This window comes from Gadus macrocephalus, chromosome 7 (assembly GCF_031168955.1).
Source record: "Gadus macrocephalus chromosome 7, ASM3116895v1".
Taxonomy (NCBI): Eukaryota; Metazoa; Chordata; class Actinopteri; order Gadiformes; family Gadidae; genus Gadus; species Gadus macrocephalus.
This window is the reverse complement of record NC_082388.1, coordinates 21707526-21735450: the sequence shown is the minus strand read 5'-3', so window position 1 is coordinate 21735450 and position 27925 is coordinate 21707526. Positions and strand designations below refer to the sequence as shown.

The following is a 27925-nucleotide window of genomic DNA, read 5'->3' as shown; positions in this document are numbered from 1 at the left end:
TGTGAACAGGACTATTTAATTATTGCTCATATTTTATGGTTACATAAAGTGTATAATATGGATACACAGGCTCTACGACGTGCTAAACACAAGAAGCCAATAGCAACTAATAATCTAAACTCGTGTTCAATGTGACTCATAAAATATGCATACAAACTTTATATATGTATGTATAATATATCCACAGTGGTTGTAACCAGCTTTAGACCCCCTCCCCCCAGGTCCGCCGGGAGACTTCCAGCCCCTGGAGCCCAAGCGGCCCCCACCCCCGCGACCCAACGCCCCTCCAGCCAGACCCGCGCCCCCCCAGAGACCACCGCCCCCTTCAGGTACCCCACCAAGCCCGCCGCGAGCACCGGCACGCCAGGGTGGAGTTAGTTAGAGAGGGGCAGCAAACCAGGCCAGCGGACGTCTGGTGGTGCAGCGTGGGGTTGGTAGACGGTGTTTGTAGTCGGTTCACACGCAGGCTTCAACATGTGTGTCTCTTTTTTTTCCCACACCGTTTCTATTCGTTCCCCGTCATTCCAAAAGGAGGCACGATGAGTCCTATGCTGTTTAGAAAAGGCTCTGCAGGTAAAGTGACGGCCGTGGAGATGTGGATTAGCTATTTGCATTGTCGTAGTGAAATTGTTGATTTCTCTGTGTCGGCATCTCGTTTCTGCTCACCGATGTATTCCAGTCGCTTAGCTGAGTTAATGCTAATAGTGCTTGTATTAAAAACTTGAGATAACAGTACTTGGCAGTAGCTTACTGTAGAGTAGACACTGTGCTACATTGTTTAGTCAATAAAGGCTATCCTGGCATCCATTATGGGTTAATCGACCTAAGGGGCTGTCTGGGAAGCTTACTTCTGTGTTTAGGTGCGGTTAGCAGTTTCAAACTGCTTTTGGTCATTCTTACTTCCCATTGAACTCGTGAAATCTGTCCACTGGTCAATTTCATTGACTCATTTCCTCATGTGGTTTAGACACTGGCTGAGATGGCTGGTTTACTGATCTCTGTATGATTTATTTTAACCTTTCGCACACACACACACACACACTTCCTGTGGTTGGCCTTGAGCACGGTGTGTCCCCTCTTTGCCTCCTAAGACTGTGGGGAATGTCCGAGCCCGCTGCTCTTTAAGAGGAGAGGCAGTGAAGGTAACTGCACAGTGTGTTGTGTTTGAACTCCCTAGCTAGCCGCTAGACATAGTACACGTATAGTTACTTCTATATGAACGTATCTACTACTTAGATCTAGTACTTGTATTGTATGCATCGTCATTGCAATTGATGTCTTTATAATTGACTGAAGTAGAGGTTTCGTGCTATTTAGTTAGTTAGTCAGTCGGGTGTTGGGAAGCGTTGGGTTTGCCCCCGTCACGTTTGAAGGTGACATGAGGTCCTGCATCGGTGAGATGAGGTAGACCAGCCTCCGAGGCCTAGGGAAGATCCAGGGGTTTTACTTCTGTAAAATCACTTCTGTAAAATCACTAGCAGGGTGGTACGCTTGGTGTCCCATGGGGATTGTGTACACAATACCTTGCATTGGACGGCGTGTGTGAAAAGATGCGTGTCATATCACTCAGTTCGGTGTGTAGTTCTGTAGAAGAACAAGAGGTAACCGCAACAAGTTATTCATCAACTCCAAAATAATGTGCAGATTTAAGAACAATATATTCGTTATCTTTTAAGGTTTTTGTTACTCGGGTCGTGACATCACAATCAACAGCTCGCACATGACAAGTCCTGTAGCTCTGGCACATCAGTCTCTCTCCTGGGTCAGGTGCACTGCCACCGTTCAGAGCGGCTACAGCTGCATTCCCCGGCCTCGTGTGGTGGCTTGTGCATAACGGTGTTGTGGTTCTGATTTACCTTGTGCTGCCAAGGACCAAAGAGCCCTGCTATCTCTGGGCCCGACGCAGCAGGTGAGTGGGCAGGAGACTCAACTCAACTCGACTAACGCTACTAGTTGAACCACATGGGACAAACCACAGTTTGCACAAGTAGGGCCCTATGATTTCCGCGATAACGAACACGCGGACGGAATCACGGAATCGGACAATAAAAACGGAATCTACTGATAATTATAAAAAAAAAATATATTATAATTTTTTTTCATTATAGAGGAAAGTATTACAAGTAACAAAGTTACAATTTAAGACGGGCCTGTCTCAGTAAAATAACTGATTTCCAGCAGGTTCCTGTTCTGCAGCACACATAACATGTAACAGGGACAAGGCACATCACGCGTCACATTTACAATATGCAGCGGAATGCAGCGGAATTCGCCATTATTTTGGTGAAATTCAGCTTCGAGGGAAAAGGGAAGCAACACTGGTGACATTAACGTCACTGAATGTTTAGCAGTCACTCCCACAAAAATGTAAAAAAAAATTGAAATAGAAAAAACACTTCTATCACTCAGGTGATCAGCTGTTTTGTAGAATATGTCAACATACTATCGATTGGAAACGCAATCGATAGTACCCGGGGGAACTTCCCGGGTGCATGACACGAGCATGGGAACGGCTTTGTGCTGCACATCGGCCCGCGGCACGGCCAGCTGCGGGCCTCTCACTGAGCATGGATCGGGGGCCTCGTCCCTGTGTGCGTCCCCATGGTGACTCTGCTCCTTCTTGTGGTGTTTTCAGGTCGAAGTGGAGCTCCCGGGTCCGGAGGTGGGCCAAGACCGGTGAGTTCAGACACTCCGGGGCACACGGGGGCCAGGGTTAGGGGGTGTCATTAATATATGACGCCAAAGGAGTCATATATTCTGAAAGGCCTGTAAGGCCCTTTGGAACTGTAACTATACCAATAACATTGATTTGACTTGCGTTGACATGTTCACAGCCTCAATTCCCTCAATAACGCCAACCAGACCCATATGCAATAACCAGGGCTGGGAGGGGGTCGTTCCAGCCTTACCTGATGCACGATCTCTCTCTCTCTCTCTCTCTCTCTCTCTCTCTCTCTCGCTCTCGCTCTCGCTCTCTCTGTAGAACATTCCAGCCCGAGCTGGTGTGATCAGCGTTCCCGCCCAGGGTCGCCAGACCCCTCCCGCTCATCCCGGGGCACCCAGACCCATTCCAGAGGTTCACCCTGGAGCCCCCCGCCCTGTCCAGGATAACCCCCCCGGGGCCCCCCGACCAGGCCCCCCGACCAAGCCTACTGACCTGCCACTCGGTGAGCTCTCTCTCTCTCTCTCTCTCTCTCTCTCTCTCTCTCTCTCTCTCTCTCTCTCTCTCTCTCTCTCTCTCTCTCTCTCTCTCTCTCTCTCTCTCTCTCTCTCTCTCTCTCTCTCTCTCTCTCTCTCTCTCTCTCTCTCTCTCGGGCCTCAATGCACGGAAACGTATTTCCTATTCCTCGTCGTTGTCTAACCACCTTGGTCCTTCCTCCAGGACCCCCTCCCTCAGGACCCCCGCCCTCCATCCCCGGTCCGGCCGGCCCCCCTCTTCCAGGGCCCACGCCAGCGAGGCCCCAGGCCATGCAGGCCCCCATGCAGCCCCAGGCCCAGCCCCAGGCCCAGGCCCCGGCCCAGCCCTCAGTGCGGTCCCAGCTCCCCCCGCCCATGCTGCCCACCTTCACGGCGCCGTCTCAAGCGCCACCCGCCGCTGGCACTGCCGGGACCCCCCAGGGTCTGTCGTCCCCCAAGCCCCCCCCACGATCTCGCTCCTCTCACGGCCTCCCCCCCGAGGCCACTGCCGCCGCCGCAAAGGCCGACGCTGCCACTCCCACTGGACAGGTTGGTCAGCTTGCTTCATCAGCCAGGAGCAACCTCACAGCATTGCTTTAGCGCTAGAGCCGGAGTAGACCCTTTTCACAGTAGGAACAACCCAGGTGTAGCTCATCACAATTACTACGGCTCTGTTTGATTGTTAGGCATGGCAGTGCACAGGTAAAGACACAACGTGTCAAGTCGATGGAACCTGTTGGACCCTGTTAAAATGGCCGAAACCAAAAAGAGGAGTTACGTTACCCTGCTGTTGGTAATCTGTGAAAAGGGTCCATGAGATGCTGCATGGTCGTGGATACTCGCGGTCGACCTGCGGTGTATCGTTCACGATGTTGCCGTTCAGATGGTGGGGAAGCATAGAATTTATTGACGTTGCTTATGAAGGGGAAATAGAGTTAGAATACGGCTGCAACATGTTAGTTGAGTCTTTGCATTTTTCAGTTTTCAGTCTCAAATTTTCAAAAGCAAATGTCTTCACAAGTTACCAGTGACCAAAGAATTGCTCGCTTAATCTGAAAAAAAACGAAGGCATCCATTTCATAACGATCCATGAACCAAACATTTGAATCTCTGAAGCATCAAGCAATAATTGTTTGGTTTAAGCATCGGTAAATCATAAATGGATTATACAAATTTGATTGTCCGTCGATCGACTTATCGATGAATCGACTAATTGTTTGCGGCCCTAAAGAAACATAATGATCCGGGGTAAAGTCTGTGCCTTGCTGCTTCCGATGAGTGTAGCGCTCTGTGTTGTTCTCTCTACTGTGCTCTGACGCATTTGTCTCTCTCACACAAGCCGGAGAAGCCCTCAGGGTGACAGGTATATATCTATTTACTACAAGCACCTCTCTCACTCTTCAACCTACCATAGAATCACAGTCCAGTGCTGCCATCTATGACCCGGACCCCCAACCCATCCCCCCCCCCCCCCCCTTCCCCGTCTACCATACCCCCGGTCACTTACCACCTCCGCCTCCATCTTGTTTTGTAGTAGCCTTGTGCTCATCTTCTCGTCTGTGTATTATTGACGTTCCCTTAATCCATCGCAAGTTCGGTAACCATGTACCGTGTTATTTTTGTCGTCTCTCCATTAGATTAGTGTATGGATGAACCTCATTTTAGTCTACATTGTGGTCCATAGTTTAATCTGTAAACAATGGAGCAATGCTTATTGTCGGTCTCCCCCCCCTTCTCAACCCACCTCACACAGACACACACAAAAACACACCCCATAGTCCTTCCATATCTGCTCTCGTCAGTAGAAAAAGTGATGAGTATCGCAGGTATGTAATGACTTGTGGATCGGGATCAGCTCCCTTTAAATAATGTTCATGATTTGTGGACGTTAAAATAATGCAGTCGCTCAGCAGGTATGTTTGCGTCATGTTGCGTTCTTATTTTATTTTTCCTTAGCTTTATAGGAAAAGAAAAAATTGCAACAGATTTATTTGGCAGTTTTCCGTTCAAAGAGGAATTCTTTATGATTCGTAAACCGTTGCTCATAGTCATTCATCTCTCGGAGAACACGCTTGTTATAAGCTGGTTGTCTGTGTTACTTTGAGTACGTTAACTTGCGTAATCTCCCGTGTGCACTGTCGCCAGTCCCCTCATGGTTTCCTCTCTCACTCCGCAGCCTAATGGACTCAACGGCATCCAAGGAGAAGCACAATGGAAGCCTGACCCCTTCGACACACTCGCATCCAACCTCCTCTCCTCTTCCTCCTCCTTCTCCTCCTCCTCCTCCTCCTCCTCCTGGACCAACACTCGCTCCCTCACCAGGGGCTCCTCCCTGCGCTCCCCCCCCTCCGCTCCGGGCCACCTGTCCTCCTCCGGCACCCTGCCCTCCTCCTTCTCCGTCCAGACCGCCCCGCTCTCCTCCCTGCAGGGCCTCCAGCCCTCCTCCTCCTCCTCCTCCGGCTCCTCCTCGTCCTGCTCCTCCTCCTTCTGTAACGCCACGCTCCTCCTCCCGCCGCCGCCCGTCCCGTCGCGCAGCCGCTCGCAGGAGTCTCTGCGCGCCTCCCCCCTGCCCTCCCAGGGGGAGGCGCCCCCCGCCCGGCCCAGCAGCACCAACCCCTTCAGGGGCCCGCTGATGATGCAGCCGCCGCAGCACCCCCCCGTGCAGCCCCCCGCCCCTGACCTCAGACTCCAGCCCCCCACCCCTAGTGCACTCTCTCAACCCCTCATCCCCCTCCCCGCCGCGGCTCCGCCTCCGTCGGCGCTTCCACCGTCGGCCCCCACGCCCGTCCCCCTGCAAAGGACCATGTCCCTGCTGGGACCCTCGCTCGCTCTTCCTCCCCCTACGCCGGCCCCCCTGTTCCCCCTGGGCCCCACCTTGCCCCTGGCCCCGGCCTCCTTCTCTCGCTCGGCGACGCTCCCGCCTCGCCGGCAGCCCCCCGTGTCGGGGCTGGACAAGCCCACCCAGTCCAGGTGGGTCACCTTCGACGACGACCCCGACTTCCCCCAAGGGCCCGCGGCCCCGGGCCTCCCGCCCGCCGGCCCGCTCCCACCCCAAGCCCAGGCTCGGCTGCCCTGTCCCGGGTTTGACCCGAACCCTTCCTGGGTGTCTTCCTCCACCCCGTCCTTCCCAGCTCTCCCTCCACCCGTCCCCGGCAGGACGGCGCCCAGCGAGCCCCCCAAGCCGCCGCCCGGAGCCCTCTTCTCCCTCGACTTCTTCCAAGATTCCTAGCGTCAGGCACATGGAGCGATGTATAGATATTGGGTAAATGTTTACTTGTGTGTGTGTGTGAGTGAGGTATGTACAAAAGAGATGGTGTTTAAGATGAGTATCGACCAGACCTCTGAATCCGGATAAAAGAAAAGGGAAATATTTCTTGAGTGTTTATGAATGAACGGCAACACAGGAAATGTACAGGCCACAACGTCTGTTACCCCCATACAAAGTTATCAGTTATTTTTCCTTTTACATCAAAAATGTTCTTATGAATGCCTCATAAGACGGTCTATTTTTATTTAGGGCAGACGTGCCCGGGTCTATATAGTTGTATAAAGTACTAAATGTTCGTATTTGCGAGACAATTGTGTGTTATGTAATCTGCGGTGCAATATCGGTCCCACAACCAACACGTGGCGTTTGCTTATTGTGAGGTCGTCACGTAAATATATAGAATTATCTAAATAGTCACAGACACACTGGTTCATATCCAACACACCAAGAGCTCCGGCAAGGGTCACAGCTATGTCATATCGGACTTCCAGGGAGTGCCCTTTTAAAGTAGAACGCTTGTGTTTTTCGCTAGCTCACTCGGTGAAAATGACGTACCTGGCTTTGCATTGGAAAGTAGATGCGTCTGTCTCCAAATGGCTAACTGTCTAATGGCCAACTGGCTAACCGTCTATAGTGTCACTGAGCAGAAGACCCGCAGCTCCGGTACATTAAAGGTTTTGAGGAGGTCGGCCGGTAACTGCATCAGTGCAGTAGCGATACTTGCAACATTTTATTATTATTTTAAACATGAATGTACTTTTAAGTTGCACTGGTTAGTGACGCTGCGCAGCGGCGACAAACCTGCTTCTGCAGCTGCTTGTAATCACAAAACGAATGCTCTGTGATATTATCTTCTGGGCTCAAGCTAACAAATCGCGGTTTTCGCTCTGCTCGGTTCTTCGTCGGTCTCTGGCCTGCGTACGCTTCGCTAAATTTGATTCTATTTTTTTTTTTTATTACGGTATATTAAATAGAAATGTATACATGGTAATTATTATGTATGTTTATTCTCCCTGGGCTGATATTACTCACGTGATGTGCGTTTCTATATCTGTTACAACCTGTTATCATTTTGAATGCAAAACTGTGTGACTGACTTGCACTGACGTTCCGCTTCCGTACATTCTCATGGCCGTATTCAACGTGGTGGTGGTGGTGGTGGTTGTTGTGGCAGGGTTTGAGCCCTGTGTACCGAAAGGGTCCAGGGTTTGACGCAAGGGATTGGAAGCTGCTTCCACCTCTTGTCTAGTGGTTAGGCGTAGATTACTCTGAATTTATCCAAAGCTCCATAGCCATAACTGAGGGAAGGGTGCGCCGAGATCTCTGAGATCTTGGATGACCTTCTCGGGGTCTTTTGGCATATCCTACCGGATACAAGTGAGGTGCATACCAATTCCATGCAGAATGCTACAAAAAAAGGGCATTTTTCTCTTTTTTTGTTCTGTTGTATTGTTTATTGCTGAAAGAATATGCATATGTTTCTGTTTGTAAAAAAAAAAAAAATGCTCTTTAGATCTATTGATGATGTGTTGAGAAGTAACGTGCTGTGTTTGAGGTGTGTAATGTCATTGTGTGTGTGTGTGTGTGTGTGACGTGTCTGAATGTGTGTGTGCAAACAGACTTGACCTCCAAACAGTCAGTCACTGTATTCCCCTGGCAGTGGCTTGAACCATAGAGGATTGCTGTGTCCCCTACAATGGTTTGTATTGTGGCATTAGGGAATATGGAAATGTACAGTCAACGCATTTTTTTTTTTTTAAAACTATTTTATTCTTTAAGGCACCCTGCTGAGAAATGGTCCCATTGGAATGTGGAGATGTTGACCATACCTTTACTGAAAAATAGAGTTCAATAAAGTTTAACTGAAGGGAACAGTGTTGAACAACACATGCCACCGTGTTGCAGTGGGTACCTTGTGGAAAACAATGTGGTGCAGTTGTCCGCTTTAAAAGACTTGTGTTGGATTCTTAAGACTGTTTTCGTGGTATTCTCAGCAAATGCTCTTGGCCAGCCAATTGACCCCACAGGTTAAGTTGTGATGTTTGTGTTGATGGTGGTCACTCTCGCTCACTCTCTTTGGAGTTTTTACCGATATCTAAGGTACTGTTGCAGATGAATATGAAAAATGAATAACCAAGCGGTTGTGGTTGTTTCAGATCGTCCCCACTATGTCCATATTATATTTGGCTGTACCCCCTGCATTCATAAATGCTCCCAAGAGTCCAAAGGTAATGCAGAGAATGTGATGAGAGTAACACTTTACTAATCTATATCTTGTGTATTGCAACCCAATGTTCTTGATATAAATATAAATAGATATTTATTGGCTTTGCAAAATAAATATCTATCTGAACTGAAAACAGCTGAAGTGGGTGCGGGTCAACTGCCCATGGCTCTATATTGTTATCCCGAAAACACCTTTATTCAATCCAGTCGTACCACATGTTTGCAGTAGAGACTGAAACGTCAATGATAGCTTAGTAGTGCTTCTTGTGTCCAGTCATGTTCAGATGAGATTTTATAGAAAACACATTGGTCCATTCGTTAGGTTGGTGTCCCCATTTATGCTTCTGATTCAAGTAGTAAATTACAAATCTGTGTTGTTGACCATACTCTGTATGTATTAATGGAAAAAGTAAGCTGCAGTTTATGTATCAAATATCCAAGAGTCCATATTTAAGTGAAAAGCTGACGGCACATTTATGTATAAAGCACTTTGTGTTGTATGTATGCAATAATAAATGTCAGTTGACCTGCAAGTTGTGCTCTTTTTTCCAACGTAGAAATTGTTCATATTTTATTCCAAGCAAGACAATATGTCTCTCAAATATGTTATGTTTGTGGTTATCAGATGATCAGAAATACTTTTTCTAAATGTCCTGTAGAGGGCAGAGTTACCGCTAAGATGAGTAAAGTCACTTAAATCGTACACGAAGAAAAAGTTTACAGTAGCACACACAACACATTGGATCGTACTGAATGGCTGGCTTGAATATAACACTTTGATGCCCTTAATATAGAATTATGATTGTTTCATCACAGTACAGGTATGTATACGATGTCTGCGTTGTAGGTTGTATATTCGTGCGTGGAAATGTAAACATCTGGCAAACCGAGACGAGAGATGCCGCGAGGACCCTTCTGGAAGGGGTTCGAGCGGCCGATGTTTGTTTAACGTTACTATGGTTACAGGTTTTTTCAACTATCCTCAGCACACATTCCGTAACCGCCGCTGTCTAACGAATTGTTGTAGCTGCTGTCGGAAACGGAAAGAAAAAAATAAAACCTGCCTAAACCTCAGAACGCCTTCTGTTGTTGTAGTTTCTAACATCAGGGATATAAGATCTCGTGATGGTGCAACTACACCTGAAGCGTGGCGACGAGAGCCAGTTTCTGCTGGACACCACCGCGGACGTCTCCGTGGAGAGCCTGGTCCAGCAGGTCGCAGTCGTTTACAACGGGAGGCTCAAAGTGGAAAGGATATGCTCCGGTGAGGACCATCATCTCTCACATGTCTTTACTACATAAAGCTACACATACTGTCAAAACAAGTGTCGACACGAACTGTTATACGACCTGGGATCCCGCACCTTCCAAACATTTAGCACAGTGAGTTATCGTGATAGCATCCTCACTACTTCATTTTCGGTGAGAATTTCTGACATGTGATGTTGATTTCTTCCCTCGCAGAGATGCCAGAGCTAGCTGAGCACGGGGTCACACTCCCTCCCAACATGCAGGGCCTGACGGAGGACCAGGTGCTGGAGCTGAAGCTGAAGGATGAATGGGAAGAGAAGTGTATTCCCAGCGGAGGAGCAGTGTTTAACAAGGATGAGATCGGGAGAAGGAACGGACATGGTCAGCCTCAAACATGTCATCCACCCCCAAACCCACATTGTCCTCTCAATGTCAACTCGACTCAGCTTTTAGAGATTATCTGTGTTGTGTTACTTGAGAAAATGACCTTTCATGCCACCAATCTCCCAGTCGGCACTCTTATGCACAACATCCCTCTACTCCTCTTCTGCAGCACCAAACGACAGGATGAAAGAAGTGCTGAAGAAAACGATGGAAGAGGCAAAGGCATTAGTCTCCAAAGTAAGAGTGACAATAAATTAAACATATTTTTTCTTACTACACGTTCATAGGATTGAGCGTGTTCTTGCCTCACGCATTTTGATCCACCGTGCAGGAACTGGCTGCTATAAATCATCCTAAACACTCTGTTCTCGCTGTCTCTCACTCTGCTTGCCATCACCCCACTAGAAACAAGCGCAGGCCGGTGTTTGCGTTACCGCTGAGATGGTGAAGGAAGCCCTGGATCAGCTGAGGGGCGCGGTCATGATCGTGTACCCCATGGGGCTTCCTCCTCACGACCCAATCAGGATGGAGCTGGAGAACAACGAAGACCTCTCAGGAATGCAGGTGAGGGGTGAACCTCTGTCCATCCGTGTGCCATGTTATCAGGCTGTTGCACTTTACCCAATAGGCCCCTTGGAATTGGAAATCCTAAATCAACGAAGAACTGAGTAAAGCTCAACTCCACAGAAAGGCATAATTTTTAATTCTCATTCTTCCTTTTTTCTTTTTTTTTGTGTGACGTCACATTCAATGTTTTTTGGGGTGAACCTGCTGTGACATGTTTTTGCATTCTGCCTCCGTCTGCCTGTGTTTGTCTCCTCCATCTGGTCGCTCCCGCAGGCCTCTCTGCAGGTGGTCCCAGAGCAGGAGTGCCAGCTGTGGTGGGCTGCCAAGGAGCTGCACAGGGAGAAGAAACTACAGGACTACATCGGCAAAAACGAGAAGACCAAGATCGTAGTCAAAATCCAAAAGGTGGGAACTTTTTTATGTGTGTTTTTTATGTCATTTTATATGTGTACAGTAAAACTATGTAATGTGTGAAACACAGCCTCGAGTTATGACCGTTAAATAAATTTGATAACTGTATTGTGTCGCTGTTCCCTTCAGAGAGGCCAGGGGGCGCCAGCGAGAGAGCCTGTCGTCACAGATGACCAACAGAAGGAAATGATGATGCACTACTACAGAAGACAGGAGGAGTTGAAGGTAGGGCCAATATTCATTAGCATCAGGAAGGAAAAAGGTCAGGAGGTTTTAAAAGCTTTTTTTAAAGCCGGTAGGGGGTTATATTCTAAAATGTCATCTTGGCTGATTATGCTTCAGAAACTGGAGGATGCAGACGATGACAGCCACCTGGACTCTGATTGGTCGGACAGACAGGCCCTGAAGAGGCAGTTTCAAGGCCTCAACAACATCAAATGGGGTCCGAGATAGTAAAGAGACCTTCCACTTCTCTCGACCAGCCTTAACCGCTCATCAGAGCTCTCTATGCCTTGTTTTAATCAACGTCTTCTCGGCTGAGTTCCAACAACAACAGAGTAGCCAGCCGTAATGTTGTCTTGTTGTTACAGAAGAAAACCTGGACATCCTATTGTTGTAGATTCAACTTGATGCTTAATTTGGTATTCTGTTGGACGGCCCGTGGCGACTTACGTAGAGGAGATTGCAATGTTAAACAGACATGTTTGTGCTGTGTTTAAACTCTTAGCATTCTGAGTGAATAATAATTATTTTTTTAACTTGTTTGTTCTTCATAGAATTTGTCACTTGTTTTATTTAAACTTCACTGAAATAAATCAAATACAATGAAAAACAAAATACACAAAATATTCCTTTCCTTGTCAAAGAAAGCCCCAACAAAAAAGCTTTGTGTGCGCTGTTCAATGTATAATAATAATAATAATAATAATAATAATAATAATAATAAATTTTATTTATAATGCACTTTATATTCAAGAATCTCAAAGTGCTTCAGAGAAGAATATACCTGCTAATGGTGTTCTGATTACATTAGGCAACAAATCATTTCCTACAAACCTTTTACCCATCAAATCGCTGGAAGAAGGATGCTACACCTTTCCTCTCTTTGTCCGAGCGGTGAACCGTCCCAAGAGCCACCGAGCAGTCCTGAGACAGGATGTCGCTTCACAGCAAGGGTAGGATCACCCCTAGTGTGTTCCAGTTCAGCTACCACTTTATTCTAGAGTTCAAGGTGTGAGCCAGTCAGTCCCATCGCATGTGGTATTATCATGGAAAAATCTGGCTGAACAATTCGTCGCATTGTGGAGCTTCCAAGAAGCGTGTTTTCCGGATAGGAACCAGGAACCAGAGTTCTTTCCTGGTTTGCAAACATCCTTTGCATAACCCAACCTGAACCATGAGATGACCTGCATGTTGATGCTGCTGTGCCTCTTCAGTTGTCCAGCGATGAGAACATCCACAGGTTGATAAAAATACCACATTCTGTGTTGTATTGCGTGAAGCGTCAGCTGACAACACTAGATGTCGGGGGCTCCGTTCATGTACGAGTTCATCCATATCTCCTGCATGACCATCTCCCTCCTCTCCATCCTCTCCGCCCGCTCTGCCGCCTCGCACACAAACGTCACTTCCTCCCAGTCCTTGAAGGACTTCCTGTCTTTGGTCGAGATCAAGGAACTGGATGTTCCATCTTCCTCCTCTTCGTCGTCGTCGTCGTCTACGCCATCGTCATCAGCCTCGTCCTTCTCCTCCACTCTGCGATGGTGGGCGTGGCTCCGGGCCCTGGCGAGGCATCTGATTGGCCCTGGCCTGCAGCTGACACGGATGGATACGGCCAATAGGGTGAGCAGCAGGCCCACACACACGCTGCAGGTGAAGAGCAGCGCTGCCATCTCAGGGTGCTCTGGTGACGGGCAGAGGGTACAGGAAGTAGACGTTGAAGCCACGCGGAAACAACAAAACTGTGTGTGTGTGTGTGTGTGTGTGTGTGTGTGTGTGCACCTGCACCGTGCAGGTTCCTATCCTGTAGGCGCTTACCTCTGATGTAGGCGTAGGTAATGAGCGAGTTGCTCATCATCGCTCCAGGGTACACGGGCCGACCGGTACCTTCTGGGACAGGGGACACCACATCCACAGGTGGGGCTTTGGAGGGGAAGAAGAATGAAGGATTATCTAGTAATATAAATAACAAAAATAATGAGATAGAACCTGGAATTAGTATAGAGTATAGAGCTTTGACATAGCGTATTAAAACAAGTAATCAATGCAGCATTTGATGTGATTCCTTCTGGATACAATTGGGTCAAGCAAGCAACTGAAATAACTGATTTTGTCTGTATTGAATGCTTTTTACTGCATAAGCGAAAACAGTAATGGTATTATTGGTTGAAATATAAAGTCAAAGCTTTTGTATCCTCGACATTGCTTGGTGGAAACTGTAGAAACAAGAAGAGAGCAAACAAGATGAAAATGGAAAATGACCCCATGTCATGAAACCTTCATGTCATGGTATTCTCTGTATGGGCTGTATATATTGAAAGGGTAACTAAACATGCATAACGCAGTTACCATTTGCCAGATCCAGTGGAGGTAACAATGATGCCAAGTCAGGGTCTGCAGCTCTGAGCAAGGTCTCCGGTACTGGATGTGGGGGATCGACAGGGTCTGGGTTAGGGCACAGTTCAGACTAGGCTGCTCTGCTATACCGTGCAACCTTTCAGCTCAACCAAGCGTGGACTCACAAGAAGACTTATGCAGTCTGGTCGGGGAATTCACCCATTCACTCACGCACCAGGTTACATTTATACTGCTCCATTGAATAATTATGTATTGTCAGCCTGGAGTCAAGTCCTTCGCTAACAATGTCCGTGGATGACCTCACTGGCATTTCAGGCCAATTACAGGAAGTTCCACCGGATGCCAGCCTCAAGCCGCACAAAGCCTAGCTCAAAGTTTATGGTTTTCCACCTACTGTTTTCTCTCTGTGTGATTTGGGAGGGAGGGGAGGGGGGGTGATACACTGATTGCTCTGACCAGCATAAAGGAAGCCGGCGTAGGAGACACAATATTCCTGCCCCGGGATTACGTCAAGAGATTGTGCTGTAGAGATAAAAAATTGCACCTACTCTGTTTTCAATTCCCAGGCCTTTCATTCTATTATGTGACGGAAGGAGGATGGTATTTATTTTTCTTTCTTTACCGCAAGCGTAGAGGACGGTAAGTTGCTTCCTGGTATCTGGCATACAGGGGTCCCTGAAGGTGTGGTTGTCAACGGTTACGGTGCATCTCTGTTTACCGTAGCAGGACTGGGACACTGTGTGTACAGCTTCATGGTTCAAACACTCTGAGTAGAGAAAGAGAGAAGAGACAGACAGTCCATGAAAAGGAAACGATTGCAGCTAGGGAATGATTGACTGAGCTGATGAGTGTCAGATTTTTATAATTTCAGGGAGAAAATCAAACATTAAATAATGGTATACATAAAGTGGCACATGATTTGCCCCATGCAGCCATCACTTTTGTTTATTAATTATTATACGTTTAAATCATAAAATCTACCCATGGCTAAATCAGGTCAACTTCAGCTTCTACTTTACAACTCTCAAATCGTACTTCCTTCAGCACCTTTGACGCAACAGATAGTATTCATTATTCTATCATTATCATAAACAATTATATAACAAATACACACCATGGGCGGATGGTTCTTCAAGCCATATTGCAGTACCATGAGCGCACCATACATTTCTCTACCAGTTGAGCTAGGCAGATCCCTAAATCATTTTCTAGGCCGAAACATCGGCTAGCTGCACACCCGATAAGCAGGCCGTCAAAAAAAACAAAAATAAACAAATAGTATTCCAAACAATCACCGTCAAAGGGTGGGTGTTGTGGGGGTTTTGCGCTGCGTTCATGTTCGTTTTTTCCGTGGATGCACGAAACACGGAAGGGAGGGACGAGCGTGCTCTGTTTGTTTGGGATCTCGCTTCAAATACCGACAGACGTGATGTAACCCATCATCGCTGATACGGCCTTTAACTCTCTCAGCTTCACTTGATTGCCGGGCCGCGTACAAAACAAACTACGTCCCACTCACCAAACTGGGGCGGGCTGGTGGTGTTGGCGGTCAGCTGAGGGGGGCAGGTGTCTGCTGCTGGGGCCGGACCCCCGCCGTAGACAGCTGCGTAGATGGTGAGCACCCTGGGGGGCTTACAGCGCAGCCTCAGCCTCTCGCCCTCACACACCACGAGCCTCTTGTGTTCCGCTGAGTCGGACACACACACACACACACACACACACACACACGAGAAGCATGGGGATAGTGCAACAATGTATGTGGAACTCTACGGGCCCTAGGGCAGTGTATAAAAAGGGAGGGGGGGGGGGGAATGCCAGTAATGTGATTAGGGATCAATGCCAGTAATGTGATTAGGGATCAATGCCAGTAATGTGATTAGGGATCAATGCCATTTGCCCAGTAAGACCACATGAAGACCAGCCCACGCACACGCCCAGACATTCCATTAGTGTGGGTGGTGGCAGGCTGGGTCAGGGGCAGCAGGTGGGGGACTCACTGGGTTTACACTTGTACACCACGGTGAGGTATTTCCTGGTGCCAGGACACGGGTCCCTCCCAAACAGCAAGGGGGTGACGGGTAGCGAGCACTGCCTTTGGCTCTGACACACTGACATCAGCTTCTGCAGAAAAAAAAAAAGAAATGTGTCCTGACTCATTAGTGTTGTTGTGGTAGTTGAAGTTGACCTTTTCCTCTCATGCTCCTGAGAATTCATATGCTGAACCGGAAAGATGCTTTGTTTGTTTTCACAGGTGGTGTGTGTGTGTGTGTGTGTGTGTGTGTGTGTGTGTGTGTGTGTGTGTGTGTGTGTGTGTGTGTGTGTGTGTGTGTGTGTGTGTGTGTGTGTGTGTCACAGGAATAAAAAAAAAAGGGAGAAAATAGTGCACCTGCACCAAACTAATATTAGACAATGAATGTGCACAGTGGGCCTACCGCACAGTTTCTAACGCACCTGTAGCGTAGTCAAAGCGGAACAGCTGCTGTTTGCCGCTTCTGCGCTGCCGCTGCCGCATAGCCGCGCGTCGTCGTCACCGCTTCCATAGAAGGCGGAATGCACGGAGATGGTGGAGTGGCGCGGGCAGTGCAGGCGCAGCGGCTGTCCGTCGCACGCGAGTGCGTGTTGGCTGGTGATGATTCTCGACAGGTAGTCTGGTAAAGAAACGCAAATGTTGTGTGGACTGGAAATTCCGACAGATCTTACTTACTCTTCAAATATGCACACAGGTGGATATAGTTACCCACTACCCATCCATCGTTATTACAATTACAATTAGGGCATTTAGCAGACGCTTTAATCCAAAGGGGCTTACATCGGTTAATACACACATTGACGGCAGAGCTCAGGGACACATCAACACTCTGTTGATGTGCTGGGGATCGAACTAGCAACCTTCCTTTTTCAAGAAAACTGCTCTACCTCCTGAGCTAAACCGACCCTGTGCGTTATTGTTTCCATATTAGTAATTGGACCATCGTCTGAGCATCGATCAGCATCATCATCATTCGACTACTACCGTCGTTGTGGTTGTTATCATTTTTTTCTAAATCGGATCGTTTGTTGTGGTGAACATGCAGCGCATTGTCTTACTTGAAAAGTCAGCCAGGCCCTGCATGCGTGTGGTCCACAGGAGCAAGATGAGACTAGACCACTCGAGCCCATGGATTCGTATCCACTTCATGGTTTGCATTCCCACTCTCTGAGATCATGTTACAATTCACGGGCTGATATACTGTGCGATGGGCAACACCAGCAGGCCTTAAGGAGAGACGAGCTTGGGAGAGAACCGCTCCGAGTGCCAAACCTTGCCGCGCCAAAACACCATGCTGGCAAAACAGCGAGTCAACAAGTCGACATCAAAGAAAAAAATCGGCCTTTCTGATTAAAAAGAAAAAAACGATCTACAAAGATGTCCTGTCTAAATCATAATGCACACACACTATCCCTGTTGCTGTCGAAAAGTTCACTTGAGAAGGCAAGGCAGAGTGGAGCACTGGAAATAAAAGCTGCGCAACAAGTTGTCAGGACAGGTTAAGAAGAGACGAGAGAATCCCGCACCGCACCCATGCTCCATGAAGCCCGGGTGAGTGTGGGAGGCTTTAAGCGGCAGGACGGGGAGACTGGAGACGCGTGGAAACAGACGCGCTTCCACTTACATCCGAGTACAGAGTGGTGGTGTGGGCGTGGCGGTCAACACTAGTTTAATATAAACCGGGAGAAAGGGGACGGCCGGGCTGAATGCCATCTTGATAACCCATTGGTGAAGTGTTTCCCACGACGAGGCACATTGTGTCTTGCCAGAGCTGGTCCGTTCCTTGTTTGCGTTATTTATTTATTTTAGTGATGGAGGCGATGTCGTTGATTCATTATCAAATTAATTACGTTTTACTTGATAAATCAGAAAATTATGCACCCAGAATCTATGTTTGTCTATTTTGTAAATGCTGTTAAAGTTAAAGCCTTCTCTTGACTCAAAAGGGGCCTTTTGGGTCATGTAGGCTGGTCCCCTTAGGCTTGTGCCCATGAGCCTCGCCATAGTTACCCTCCTTGGCAACTCAACCTGTCAATCTACAGGACAGAGCTCTGGTCCTGGCTGTCGGCGAAGTCAACATCCATTATCTGATCCACCGTGTAGAGTGGCAAGAGTAAGGACTTTGAGGTGATATTTTGCATACAGAGTTGAGAAGAGGCCCCCCTGTTTGCCTCATCGTCTGTAGCGGCTTGAGGCACTTTGGGAGTGGCTGCTGAACTCCTTTCTGTTAATATCCCTCCACAGCCCTTGGAATTTTGTTTTCTTACCCCCTGGTGAAGAAAATCAGGCAGAGGAAGTGAACAACTAATGCGTTGTCATTGAATGCATTAGTTGTTTTCTTATCTTTCCCATTCAAGTCGATGGTCCTACTTTGGCGTAATCGATGACGCTGTTCCAATATATATTTATGAAAAACTAGGTAGGTTGCTTGGAACTGTTATATTTTGAAAAGCACCGTATTTGATGAATGATTGTTGTTCTTAAACGAGACAAAACATTTGATTAGCGTTGATGTCTTAAAACAAAGGCGAAAGTGAGCCTAATCAAGCCAGAAATGACGTTGAACAACATCATTTATTTGATCAGATTGTATCATGATGGCAACGTTACTTTGAAGGCACACATATCTAAATAATCAAAAAAGAAAATAAGAAAATATAAAGGCTGTGGTTAAAAAGGCCTAAGATTTACTCACATTCTCCTTAGCAAATTAAAAGTTGTACAGGCAACTGATCCTTGTACAGTGCATGCATTCAGACAAACTACAATCGTAGCTCAAACCAATAAACTCACACCACATGAGACAAACAGTACTTTCTGCAGTAATGGCCTGATGTTTTTTTTATTCTTTTTGATGCCGCCTCCCCATATTTATTATGTAAAACATAAGTTGTCAACAGTGAGTTTAATTCACTGATAAGACACTTCAATTAAGCTAAGGCAAGATAACCAACAATATTTATATTATATAAAATACTACATTTATTTTTGCATGAAGTCCATGTTGACCTCAAGCTTAGCATCAATGGCAGCCTGAAATTAGGAGAAAATTATAGTTAAGGAAACCTCTTTAATTGAAAACAAAAGACACCAACTCCTAGCATATTTTTGTATTCAAAACTTACCAATTCCCTTTTTGCTTCTTCCACTTTCACTTGAGCAAGAGATGGACTCTGGCAAAGCGAGAAACAACTTTTATACATACAGACATATCCACATACCTGACAACGTAGTTATTGTTATTTGTACTTGTTTAAAGATAGATGGCTATTTGTACGGAAGATTATTTTCGAGTCATATCTTAACTACAAATAAACAAAACATTAAAATACACATGTATGTAATCATAGGTTGACTTTCTAACATGTGTGTGCGTATATATATAAATCTTTAGTGCTCACAAAAAGCATAGCTTTCAAAGGGGATATAAAAATATAACAGCTTTGGCGGAGGAAAGGGCCAAAATAGAACAAACTTACTGGGCTTAAGTCCAGGTAGGGCTCCAGTTTCTTTGTCAAAGGGATTATTTCATGTCTCAGAGTGTTGACCTCCTGAAGAGAACAAGAAAGCAAACACCACCATGAATTCCATCATAAAGTATTCAAACATTCTACTCAAAATGTCCCCTCCCCACACGCTTTAATTTCTTTACTTAAATTTACAGTTGCACACTGACCTCAAATATTTCCATCAATGCCTGATGAGAAAACTTCTTGTTCATGTTCCTGGAGGATATCTGATCCTACGGGGACCAAACACGTGTCAATGAAAATAAATAACAAGGTGGGCTTTTCTGGATAAACTACCACCACGTGTAAACTGTAAGGATTAACAGTTTGGGACCGGCTAATGTGACAATTATTATAGTATTATTATATAATTTTTAATTTACCATCATATGGTTTGATTTTGAATATGGTAATAAAAAAAGCAGGAACACATGATGTTGATTATGAATGATATATCTACAATGTTCAGAGCCATAGTAAGTTGGTACAATTGGTGCAAGCAGACCTCTGCTATCTTTCTCCGATTGATGAGCTCTCTGGACTTTGTTTTAACAAAATCCATATTTAGTAGCCTCTCCTCTGCCTGAGCCCCGCCCACTGCCTGGTCCTTCACCGTTTTGTTGATGTCCCTGCAAAAATCAAACCAACATGAACAAAACAATATGCATGTTATCAACGTGACTTGTGCACTTCAAGACTGCCTTACGTGATGTGCGATACATATGGCAGTTACTTTATATTAGTAATTTAGGCCACGTCAAAGCATGCAATCAAATTCTGAGTGGCTAGCTAGTTGCTGCACACCAGAGTATATAGAGGAATTAAATAAAAGAAGAATAGCCATTTTTTACTATGAGGCCTTGTGGGACTGAATAGTCTTTCAAACATTCACAGTGAGCCATGTCAACAACATCACTGTATCCTAGCGGTCTTACTCTTGTAAGTTCTTCCGCAGAACCAGAGTGGCCCCCAACTTCTTCCGAAGGGCCTTCATCTCCTGGTCAAGTCTTTCGTCTGATTTCTCCGCTTCCAAAACGTCATTTGTCAGCTTATTCACCGCCGGAACGAAGCTACATGGGGACACAACGTTCACCATTCAGGGGGGTTTACATCAGGTTCTATGTCATATGTAGCTCCATAGGTAGATGACTGTTAAAAAAAAAACACATGCCTGCCCAGTGATGTGTCTCTAACCCCGAGCACCATGGCATTATCCACAAGAGCAGACATATAGTCCCCTGCAGGCTTTGATAAGCCCCCACATGACAGGCCAACGCCTTGCAGAAGTACTTCTTGCAGATGAATGCCTATAAGTAGGGTAGAAGGGAAATTTGTGATTTATTTTTCGACAACAAAAAAAAGAGCAAACAATGCAATGCCAGCAGGCTACCCCAACTTGTCAATCAAAGGAATACTTATTATATATTAGTTTAAGCTTGTTACTTACTATCTGCATCATACTCTGAGCCTTTCTGTTTGAAATCATCTATAAGGAGACTCGTGTCCTTGCATCGCACCTCACTAGCCACTGCCAACTGGTAAAGTATATCCACCGTCCTAGTATTCACTTCAAACTGTGGAATTGGCTGCTCACCCATCGCTGTACTGAGCCATGTCTGTACCTGTGAGCGGAAAGACGTGACATATTGACTTTTTTCGCGTTGGGTGAATTCAATGACAAGCACAAAAACATCTAAGTACATAAGAGACCTTATTACCTTCCTCATTTTTTCACACATGCTGATGGCAAGACGAAAACAACAATGCGCCCCTTCTCCCGCGATATTTTAACTACAATTATAAAACTTCCGGTCTAAGCAGCCAATCAGAGGACAGACCGCGGCATGCGTTAAGATTCATACACAAAATGCCTTATTCTCATATGGAGGAACAAAATACAGAAGGGAAACTTTTATAAATGCATGAAAATAGATTAATTATTATATTTTATATGTTTTAATTTTTACAATCAGTTCGTCGTAGTGACGTTAATTACATCACTTCCTTCCTTCCGCGTAATTTCAAAAACGCAACTACACGAGAAACGGCCAGCTTTCCATAACATGAACATGGCCTCAAAAAGTTCAAGAAAAGTGGACTCAAAACATCGCGCATTCGACGTGGAAATCGATAATTCCACTCGAATATTCCAGGGCTCCGAAGACACCTTTAACTTAGTAGAAGATAAGGACGATGGCGATGCACCCGTTGTATTTTTCTGTGGGAATTGCAATCTACCCATTGGGGACTCGTTGTCATGGGCTGGAAGTGATAACGAGAGTCAAATCTATTTAAAACGTAGGACTCGTTAGTTGTTGTTTTTCTTTGCATCACGCAATGCATGCGGACCCACCGCTTTAAGACTTAATTCTACGCATTTCATTTCAGGCGTGACTGAGAACGTTTTGGTTGGGAAAGAACAACGCATATATCAACCAAAACCAAAGCATCGCTGGTAAGTAAGCAGCTTGCATTTGCATTGATTTGATTGTGTGAAGATTAACGTTACCGTTTGTTATTATGATACTGTTTTCCCTCTCGTGTAGTCTGATCCTTGACCTCTGCTGTAAGGGGTGTAAATCTGAACTGGGCATGTTGTATCTGTCAACACCTAAAGCTCTGGATTGTAGGAGGTTGACCTTCTGTTTCCTGGTTAAACAACTGGAGAGGTAAGTAGTTCACTGTGATGGGTGTTGTTTTGAAAAGTTTGATACTGTGGCCAATGGCCATAGATCAATAGACTTACACACATAGACTAGTGCCATTTATCCGAATGATCAGAGAACATAGAAAGGGGGCTACTAAAATAATAAACGTAATAAGGATTACCTGAGGAATCTAGGCTGCCATATCTTATCATAAGTTACTACGTTTATCAACTCATTTGAATGTGGAATACTTACAGTTTGAGTTTTGGCAAAACAGATATTGCATCAATCTTAAGTGACTCTTTTTAAACTTCTGCTTGAGTATACTAGTCTATATTGTCTAACAGTGTGTATTGAGAAGTTACATTGAAGAAAAACAATGCAAGAAGTTGAAAAAGCTGTATTGGGGCAAATGCTGCTGGAAGGACAGAGGACCAGAGTTTGAGTACAGAGACCATGACAAGCATCAGGACAAGCCTGCCCACTATCTGTTTACGTACACAACGCATATATGACAAGCATCAGGACAAGCCTGCCCACTATCTGTTTACGTACACAACGTATATATATATATATTAACATGGCTACCTGCCTTACACTGCTGGTTTCTTTGGTAGCTAAGCAGGGCTGGTGTACACCGAATTCTGCGACCCACCGAAAAGTGTGACCCCAGGGGGCGCTGTTGCACATTATCTGCAACATGCACGTGTGCATTATAACAAAAACAAAAATATAACATAAGATCTCCGGTGGGTCTTTCTTTTCTTGATGCTAAGATTAATTTTAAACAGCATTTTACACAGTAGCCTATAATAGGAAATGCTCAAAGGTAAATCAGCGTAATTTAACAGTGATTAGCTTTTTATGGGTAAAGAAGCAACGGTGAAGGACCGTACTAAACGCCGTATCCATTGTATGGGTGTGTAAAATGCTAATCAAATCAATCAAATGTATTTATCAAGCACCTTTAATAAAAAGGTAAATGGTTGGGGGGAGATCTTATGTTTTATGTATGTTTTTGTCATGCCTGTGTGCGCTTCAATCTCATGCATATTGCAGAAAATATGCAACAGCGCCACCTGGGGTCACACTTTTCGGTGGGTCGCAGAATTCGGTGTAACACCGGTCTGGTCCATCCTTGAATGGCAGACCAGATGGTGACGGTAGATGTTGTTTGAGGGCCAGCAGGGGGTGCATTTTGGCCTGTTTACTATTTCCAATGCACCAGGATGAAGACGGGAAACTAATGTCGGGGTGCGCCGTCTTTCGAATGTGAAGTTAAAGGGTAATTTCGGTGTAAAATGGATTTGGGTTATGTTTTGCATGATAACAAGTTGAAACGTTCGTTTTGGAGCACAAAAACCACATAAAGACGCTTTCTTCAGTTGGCTGTTTTTAGCCGATTCTATCTTGGAACGCTATAAACTTGGAACGATGGGGGCACTGGTTATGGTAAAAACTAAATCGCTATTTTAAACCACTTAAAAGTCTAAAAGTAGCCCGACAATTCTTTGGTAGTATAATAAGGGTCTTAACATATACAACGAGGCATTGAGAACTTTGCAAGTTTACATATTGTTTATTAAAAAGGACATTTTATACACACAATACCATCAGTAGATCACCCGTCGACGCCATTTAGTTTTTAAAACTCGATAGGTAGATTGACGAACACAGAGATTGTGAGATCCGTCAGCAACACGCCAACTCTGTGTTGGAGGGATGTCCTGACTCCATGTGGTCAATTAGCATCCCATGTCATTCGTTGTTCGAGAAGGGCTGTTAAAACTGTCCTAGCCAAATTGGCAATCCTGGCTCTTTAACCAACATGGTCCTCCTTATCATCCCCTGGTCTTTAATTAGAAAGCCAGTGTGTGTGGTGCTTTATGGCGCACGCTGGCTGCTGTGCATTACCCAGGCGACTGCTACACGTTGGTAATGGAAGTGGTGTTCTATTCACCCACACTAAACACTCACTATGGGTTTTTTTCTGGATAAACTACCACCACGTGTAAACTGTAAGGATTAACAGTTTGGGACCGGCTAATGTGACAATTATTATAGTATTATTATATCATATTTAATTTAAATAAAATTGAAAATTCCAATGCTATTACTTATTATTATTATTATTATTATTATTATTATTAACACGGTGCCAATTCGAAGTCCATACACCTAGTTTGTTTCTCTTTCAGCTATGTGCTGGGCTCGGCAAACCAGAAGGTGGCAGAAGAGAGCCCACCGAAGCTGCCCCTCACGGTCGAGGACAGAGGCGATATTGAGCAACAACTGATAGAGGTTTGACCCGTTTGCTTTGTTTCCCCCCCCCCCACTTGTCTTTTAGAATAACTTGGTTTGACCTGTATCATGGAATATTGCAAAATCAATGGCACGCTGCAACCGCATACCAAGGGATCACCGGTGCACCTTTTGTGTTACTTTGGGAAAGACGTCACATTACCTTTGTATGCCGATTCCAAGCAAGTGTAAACCAAAAGTGTAAAACTTGTTCCATTACCTAATAGTTCCAAGGTAGCTGGCTAAAGGTGAGCAACGTATTTTATGAGCCTGGCCATGCAGAAGTGATAAGGAAACCACCAAAATCTTTCTGCTATAGAGGATTGTTGAAGTTAAAATGTATTCAATTGTTTGTGATCTAAGGCGAACTCATTCAACTCATGGCTCTTCCCCCAAAGCAGATAAACTGACAACAGGGAGTGTTACACGCGTTCTTATCAGAATACCTCAAGTCTGGCACAATTGTTATTCCACATCCTCCAAGTGGTACCGAATAGATTTGTTGTTTGGCATCAAATTCCCAGTGGGTTTGGGTAGGCGATGACATCAGCGTAGCGTGGTGTGCCTGCAGAGCTTTGAACCAGGCGGTAACCTCCCACGCTGCAATGTCCTCAATAAGGGTTTCATTCTTGAATTAATAAACAATTTATTTTTTATTTAATTATATTTACTGGTAATATTTAATTTGGCACTCTTTGATAACGTCACTGTGTTACTCACTTCCCAAGAAAATGACCAATTCCCATCCATGAGGTCATTTTCCGACGTGATTCATTCCAATGAAGCCTTTGTTTGGTATTTTGAAAACAGCTGTTATTCCATCAATTGACCAATAGGTGGTGATCGTGTCAACGGTGCGGTAGGGACGCCATACACAAAGGACAATAGATCCTATTGGGGGCATGTTGAGGAATCCTTTTTTTTTGAAAAACATGTTATGATCATGAAGTGTGTGGGATTAACATGTCACCATGTGGCATGTTTGTTTTTGGCCTATTAAAGATTAGGATTAGATTGGAACGAACCCATTGGCGTTGTTTTCATTCATTACAGTATGTCTGTCATCATGTCGCTGTTGATATTATCTCATGCAGGAGTTTAAATAGAAAGACGCAATCCCACGGTTATGGACCGTCGATGTCTTATTTTTCACCCCAGTTCACCAGTTGTTCAACTTCCAATCGAACAGCTTTTCATGGTTTTCTCATTTTGTGGGGTGTGGGGCAGGGGGGCTCAGGGGCTGACATCACCAGGGGCTGACATCACCAGCCTTTGTCCCATATTAATATAGCTAAGCCATGTATGTGTATGTCAAGCAAAGGGGTTCCTGAATTCAGAGTGATTGGGTGGCGCTAAGCTAGTGCTAGACTTAAGATTTATTTTGTCTAAAATCCTCCTCAAATTCCAACAATATTATTAGTAGAGATTTAAAATAAACTATGTATGACATTGCCTTCGGGGTGCAACTAATGGTTTTTTATTGTCTTTCCAATCTCTTCTTTTATTCCCAGGAATCATTGAGTCTAATGTCATCATGGTGAACCCCCAACACTAGTTACCAGAGCCCGAACATGGGCTTTATTCAGCCAAGAAAACTAAGGCAGTAATTTCATAATGACCTGACATAAGTAGAGAAACTATGAGTTAACATATTTACTCGGTAAAAGTCTGATGAATACTCAATCATAAAAATGTAAATAACTTTAGATAATAATCTTTTTTATATAGCTTTTCTGTCGACAGGCTCATCAATGATTTGACTAATCGTTTCCAACTATATTAGCCAACAATACGTTATTGTTATTGAATCCATATTTTGTTGAAAGTAACACATGGTAAACTAAATACTGAGATGTGCGTGATCATTTTCACTGCATTAATTTCCTGGTACCTGTGCTGCATCACCAATGAGCAGCTTCACACTTGGCACTCAATGCCAGGATTAAACCCTTGTTTATTGTATATTAGATGCATATTCCCTAGCAACATTTCTCAGAGACTGGACTGCTATTGGTACAGAACACCTCATCCCGGTCGTTGCACCGCAGGCCGTTTGTCCGGCCACAGCTCCGACGTTCTTGGAGCTGTAGTCGTGACCGCCAGCGTTAATGTATTCTTGTCTCTCCATCTCTCGGACACTTGTTTGGGTACATTTAACAACCGTCTCCCCCGTGCCACCCCTGCCCACCTCCTCCCTCTCCCCCTCCACCACCACCACCACCAGCAGCACCAACGTCCTCGCCCTCTCCCGCCCGTCCCTGTCTCCACACTACCCTCCACAGATTTATGTTCCCTCCAAATGTTCTGCTGTTCCCGCTGTCTGATCGCTCCCTCGCCCGCTCCCCTTTTTCCCAAACGCCCCTACTAATTTCCTCCCCCGTTCCTCTCTTCCCCCTGTCTCCCCCAGATGAAAACCCTGGTGCTTTCCATGGCTCAGAGGATGGAGAAGATCGAGGAAGGACTGCAGCCGGACCTCGACGAGTCCCTACCGTGATGAAACGATACGACTTCACGCACACACACACACACACGGACACACATACACACGCACAGCATTCCGTCATAGGCAGGTTCACACGCACAACACTTGTGACTTCAGCCTCCCTTTGTTCGGTGTTGAGACAACGCCGGCTGGCTCGCAGGGCTCCTGTAATCAATCAGCGATGTCGCTTTAGCTCGCGGCGCCGCTATCTCCCCCCCCCCGCCGCCTCCCTCCCGTGTTTGCCATGATGGACACCAGTGGGGGACCCTGTGTTGATTGGTGCACGGTACTGAATTTCATCAAGGTGCAGAGTAAGCACATTGCTGTATCGATCTGATCGTGTGAGGTCACGCGTGTCACACACACACACACACACACACACAAGCGCGTGCGTGCACAATCAGACACACACCTCTTTGTTCTGCTTCTTGCTTTGCTCTGGACCTGTTAGAGTCCTGAGTGCAGCACCGGTCTGTTTCATTGTGTTAGTGTTGGTCTGGAGGGTAGGGTAGGGTGTCCTCCTGTTCGGGGAGGACAGCTCTTTGTCAAATGTCTCGGTCCAATTTTTAAAATAAAAACCATCCTTTGGTCCAAGTGTCCGAGTGTCTCTTGTGTTCAACGTTTTCCCAGATGATCAAGGATGATCCTGGGATGCTTTTTCCGTCAAAAGAAAAAGTATTTCATCAGTTTAAGACGCAAACCCCCCCAACCCCCCCCCCCCTCCCTGTTTCCATAGAATGTGGAAAGGGGCTGGATATACTATTTTTGGGGTGTGTTCAGTAACCGAGAAAGTGTGTGTGCGCATCTTTGCGTGTGCGTGTGTGATTGTTTACCAACTAATGTGCCTAGCAACACTTTCTACCAGGGCGGGAAAACGTGGTACGGATCTCTCTCTCTCTCCTCCCTAGTACCACACCCACGCTCGCCCACGAGGTTTCATCAGCCCTCGGTGAAAACAACAGTGAGAAGGGGCCAACCAGCATGCTGTATCCAAGGGCAGGTTGCTATGGAAACTGACAGCACGTGCTGCGCGCCGTTGCCTGTTGCCATCCCGTCACCGTGTTTACCACCCGACGAACAGCCATCCTGCCTGCT

The 27925-nt window shown here is 45.9% G+C and overlaps 5 protein-coding genes across 17 annotated transcripts in view; 3 read left to right on the top strand and 2 right to left on the bottom strand.

Annotated features, from left to right (window-relative positions):
- The window catches only part of synj1 (synaptojanin 1), a 30225-nt gene extending 21021 nt beyond the window's left edge, over positions 1-9204 (top strand). For 7 of the 11 annotated variants that reach the window (XM_060057379.1, XM_060057377.1, XM_060057380.1 and 4 more), the window contains 8 exons: positions 222-329; positions 532-573; positions 1092-1142; positions 1871-1909; positions 2636-2676; positions 2984-3167; positions 3383-3726; positions 5354-9204. In XM_060057379.1, coding sequence (XP_059913362.1) covers positions 222-329; positions 532-573; positions 1092-1142; positions 1871-1909; positions 2636-2676; positions 2984-3167; positions 3383-3726; positions 5354-6406 — 1862 coding nt within the window. In that variant the 3' untranslated portion in view covers positions 6407-9204. Of the gene's footprint in view, positions 1-221; positions 330-531; positions 574-1091; positions 1143-1870; positions 1910-2635; positions 2677-2983; positions 3168-3382; positions 3727-4516; positions 4541-5353 lie in introns of all 11 variants that reach the window. The other 4 variants (XM_060057385.1, XM_060057387.1, XM_060057386.1 and 1 more) reach the window with 3 other exon arrangements.
- Positions 9205-9339: 135 nt separating this feature from the next.
- On the top strand, positions 9340-12121 carry cfap298 (cilia and flagella associated protein 298). 2 transcript variants are annotated; one of them, XM_060057391.1, is made up of 8 exons: positions 9340-9492; positions 9767-9935; positions 10136-10303; positions 10476-10543; positions 10712-10870; positions 11147-11278; positions 11414-11509; positions 11627-12121. In XM_060057391.1, the coding sequence occupies exons 2-8, from the start codon at positions 9797-9799 to the stop codon at positions 11735-11737; spliced, it is 873 nt and encodes a 290-aa protein (XP_059913374.1). In that variant the 5' UTR covers positions 9340-9492; positions 9767-9796; the 3' UTR covers positions 11738-12121. The 2 variants fall into 2 exon arrangements, with proteins under 2 accessions (XP_059913374.1, XP_059913375.1); XM_060057392.1 differs by lacking the exons at positions 9340-9492; positions 9767-9935; positions 10476-10543 and having other exon boundaries at positions 10226-10303.
- Positions 11795-17642, bottom strand: eva1c (eva-1 homolog C (C. elegans)). 2 transcript variants are annotated; one of them, XM_060057388.1, is made up of 8 exons: positions 16949-17604; positions 16313-16509; positions 15859-15982; positions 15381-15548; positions 14484-14627; positions 13853-13924; positions 13322-13426; positions 11795-13187 (listed from the first exon to the last, which is right to left on the bottom strand). In XM_060057388.1, the coding sequence occupies exons 1-8, from the start codon at positions 17046-17048 to the stop codon at positions 12802-12804; spliced, it is 1296 nt and encodes a 431-aa protein (XP_059913371.1). In that variant the 5' UTR covers positions 17049-17604; the 3' UTR covers positions 11795-12801. The 2 variants fall into 2 exon arrangements, with proteins under 2 accessions (XP_059913371.1, XP_059913373.1); XM_060057390.1 differs by lacking the exon at positions 13853-13924 and having other exon boundaries at positions 16949-17642.
- A 1059-nt stretch (positions 17643-18701) lies between these two features.
- Positions 18702-21230, bottom strand: haus1 (HAUS augmin-like complex, subunit 1). The gene is made up of 9 exons (XM_060057394.1): positions 21118-21230; positions 20847-21021; positions 20571-20706; positions 20335-20469; positions 19905-20028; positions 19567-19632; positions 19370-19441; positions 19016-19063; positions 18702-18923 (listed from the first exon to the last, which is right to left on the bottom strand). The coding sequence occupies exons 1-9, from the start codon at positions 21136-21138 to the stop codon at positions 18873-18875; spliced, it is 828 nt and encodes a 275-aa protein (XP_059913377.1). The 5' UTR covers positions 21139-21230; the 3' UTR covers positions 18702-18872.
- Positions 21231-21398: 168 nt separating this feature from the next.
- mis18a (MIS18 kinetochore protein A) lies at positions 21399-27418 on the top strand. The gene is made up of 5 exons (XM_060057393.1): positions 21399-21697; positions 21788-21854; positions 21946-22068; positions 24246-24348; positions 26756-27418. The coding sequence occupies exons 1-5, from the start codon at positions 21463-21465 to the stop codon at positions 26840-26842; spliced, it is 615 nt and encodes a 204-aa protein (XP_059913376.1). The 5' UTR covers positions 21399-21462; the 3' UTR covers positions 26843-27418.
- The last annotated feature ends 507 nt before the right edge of the window (positions 27419-27925 follow it).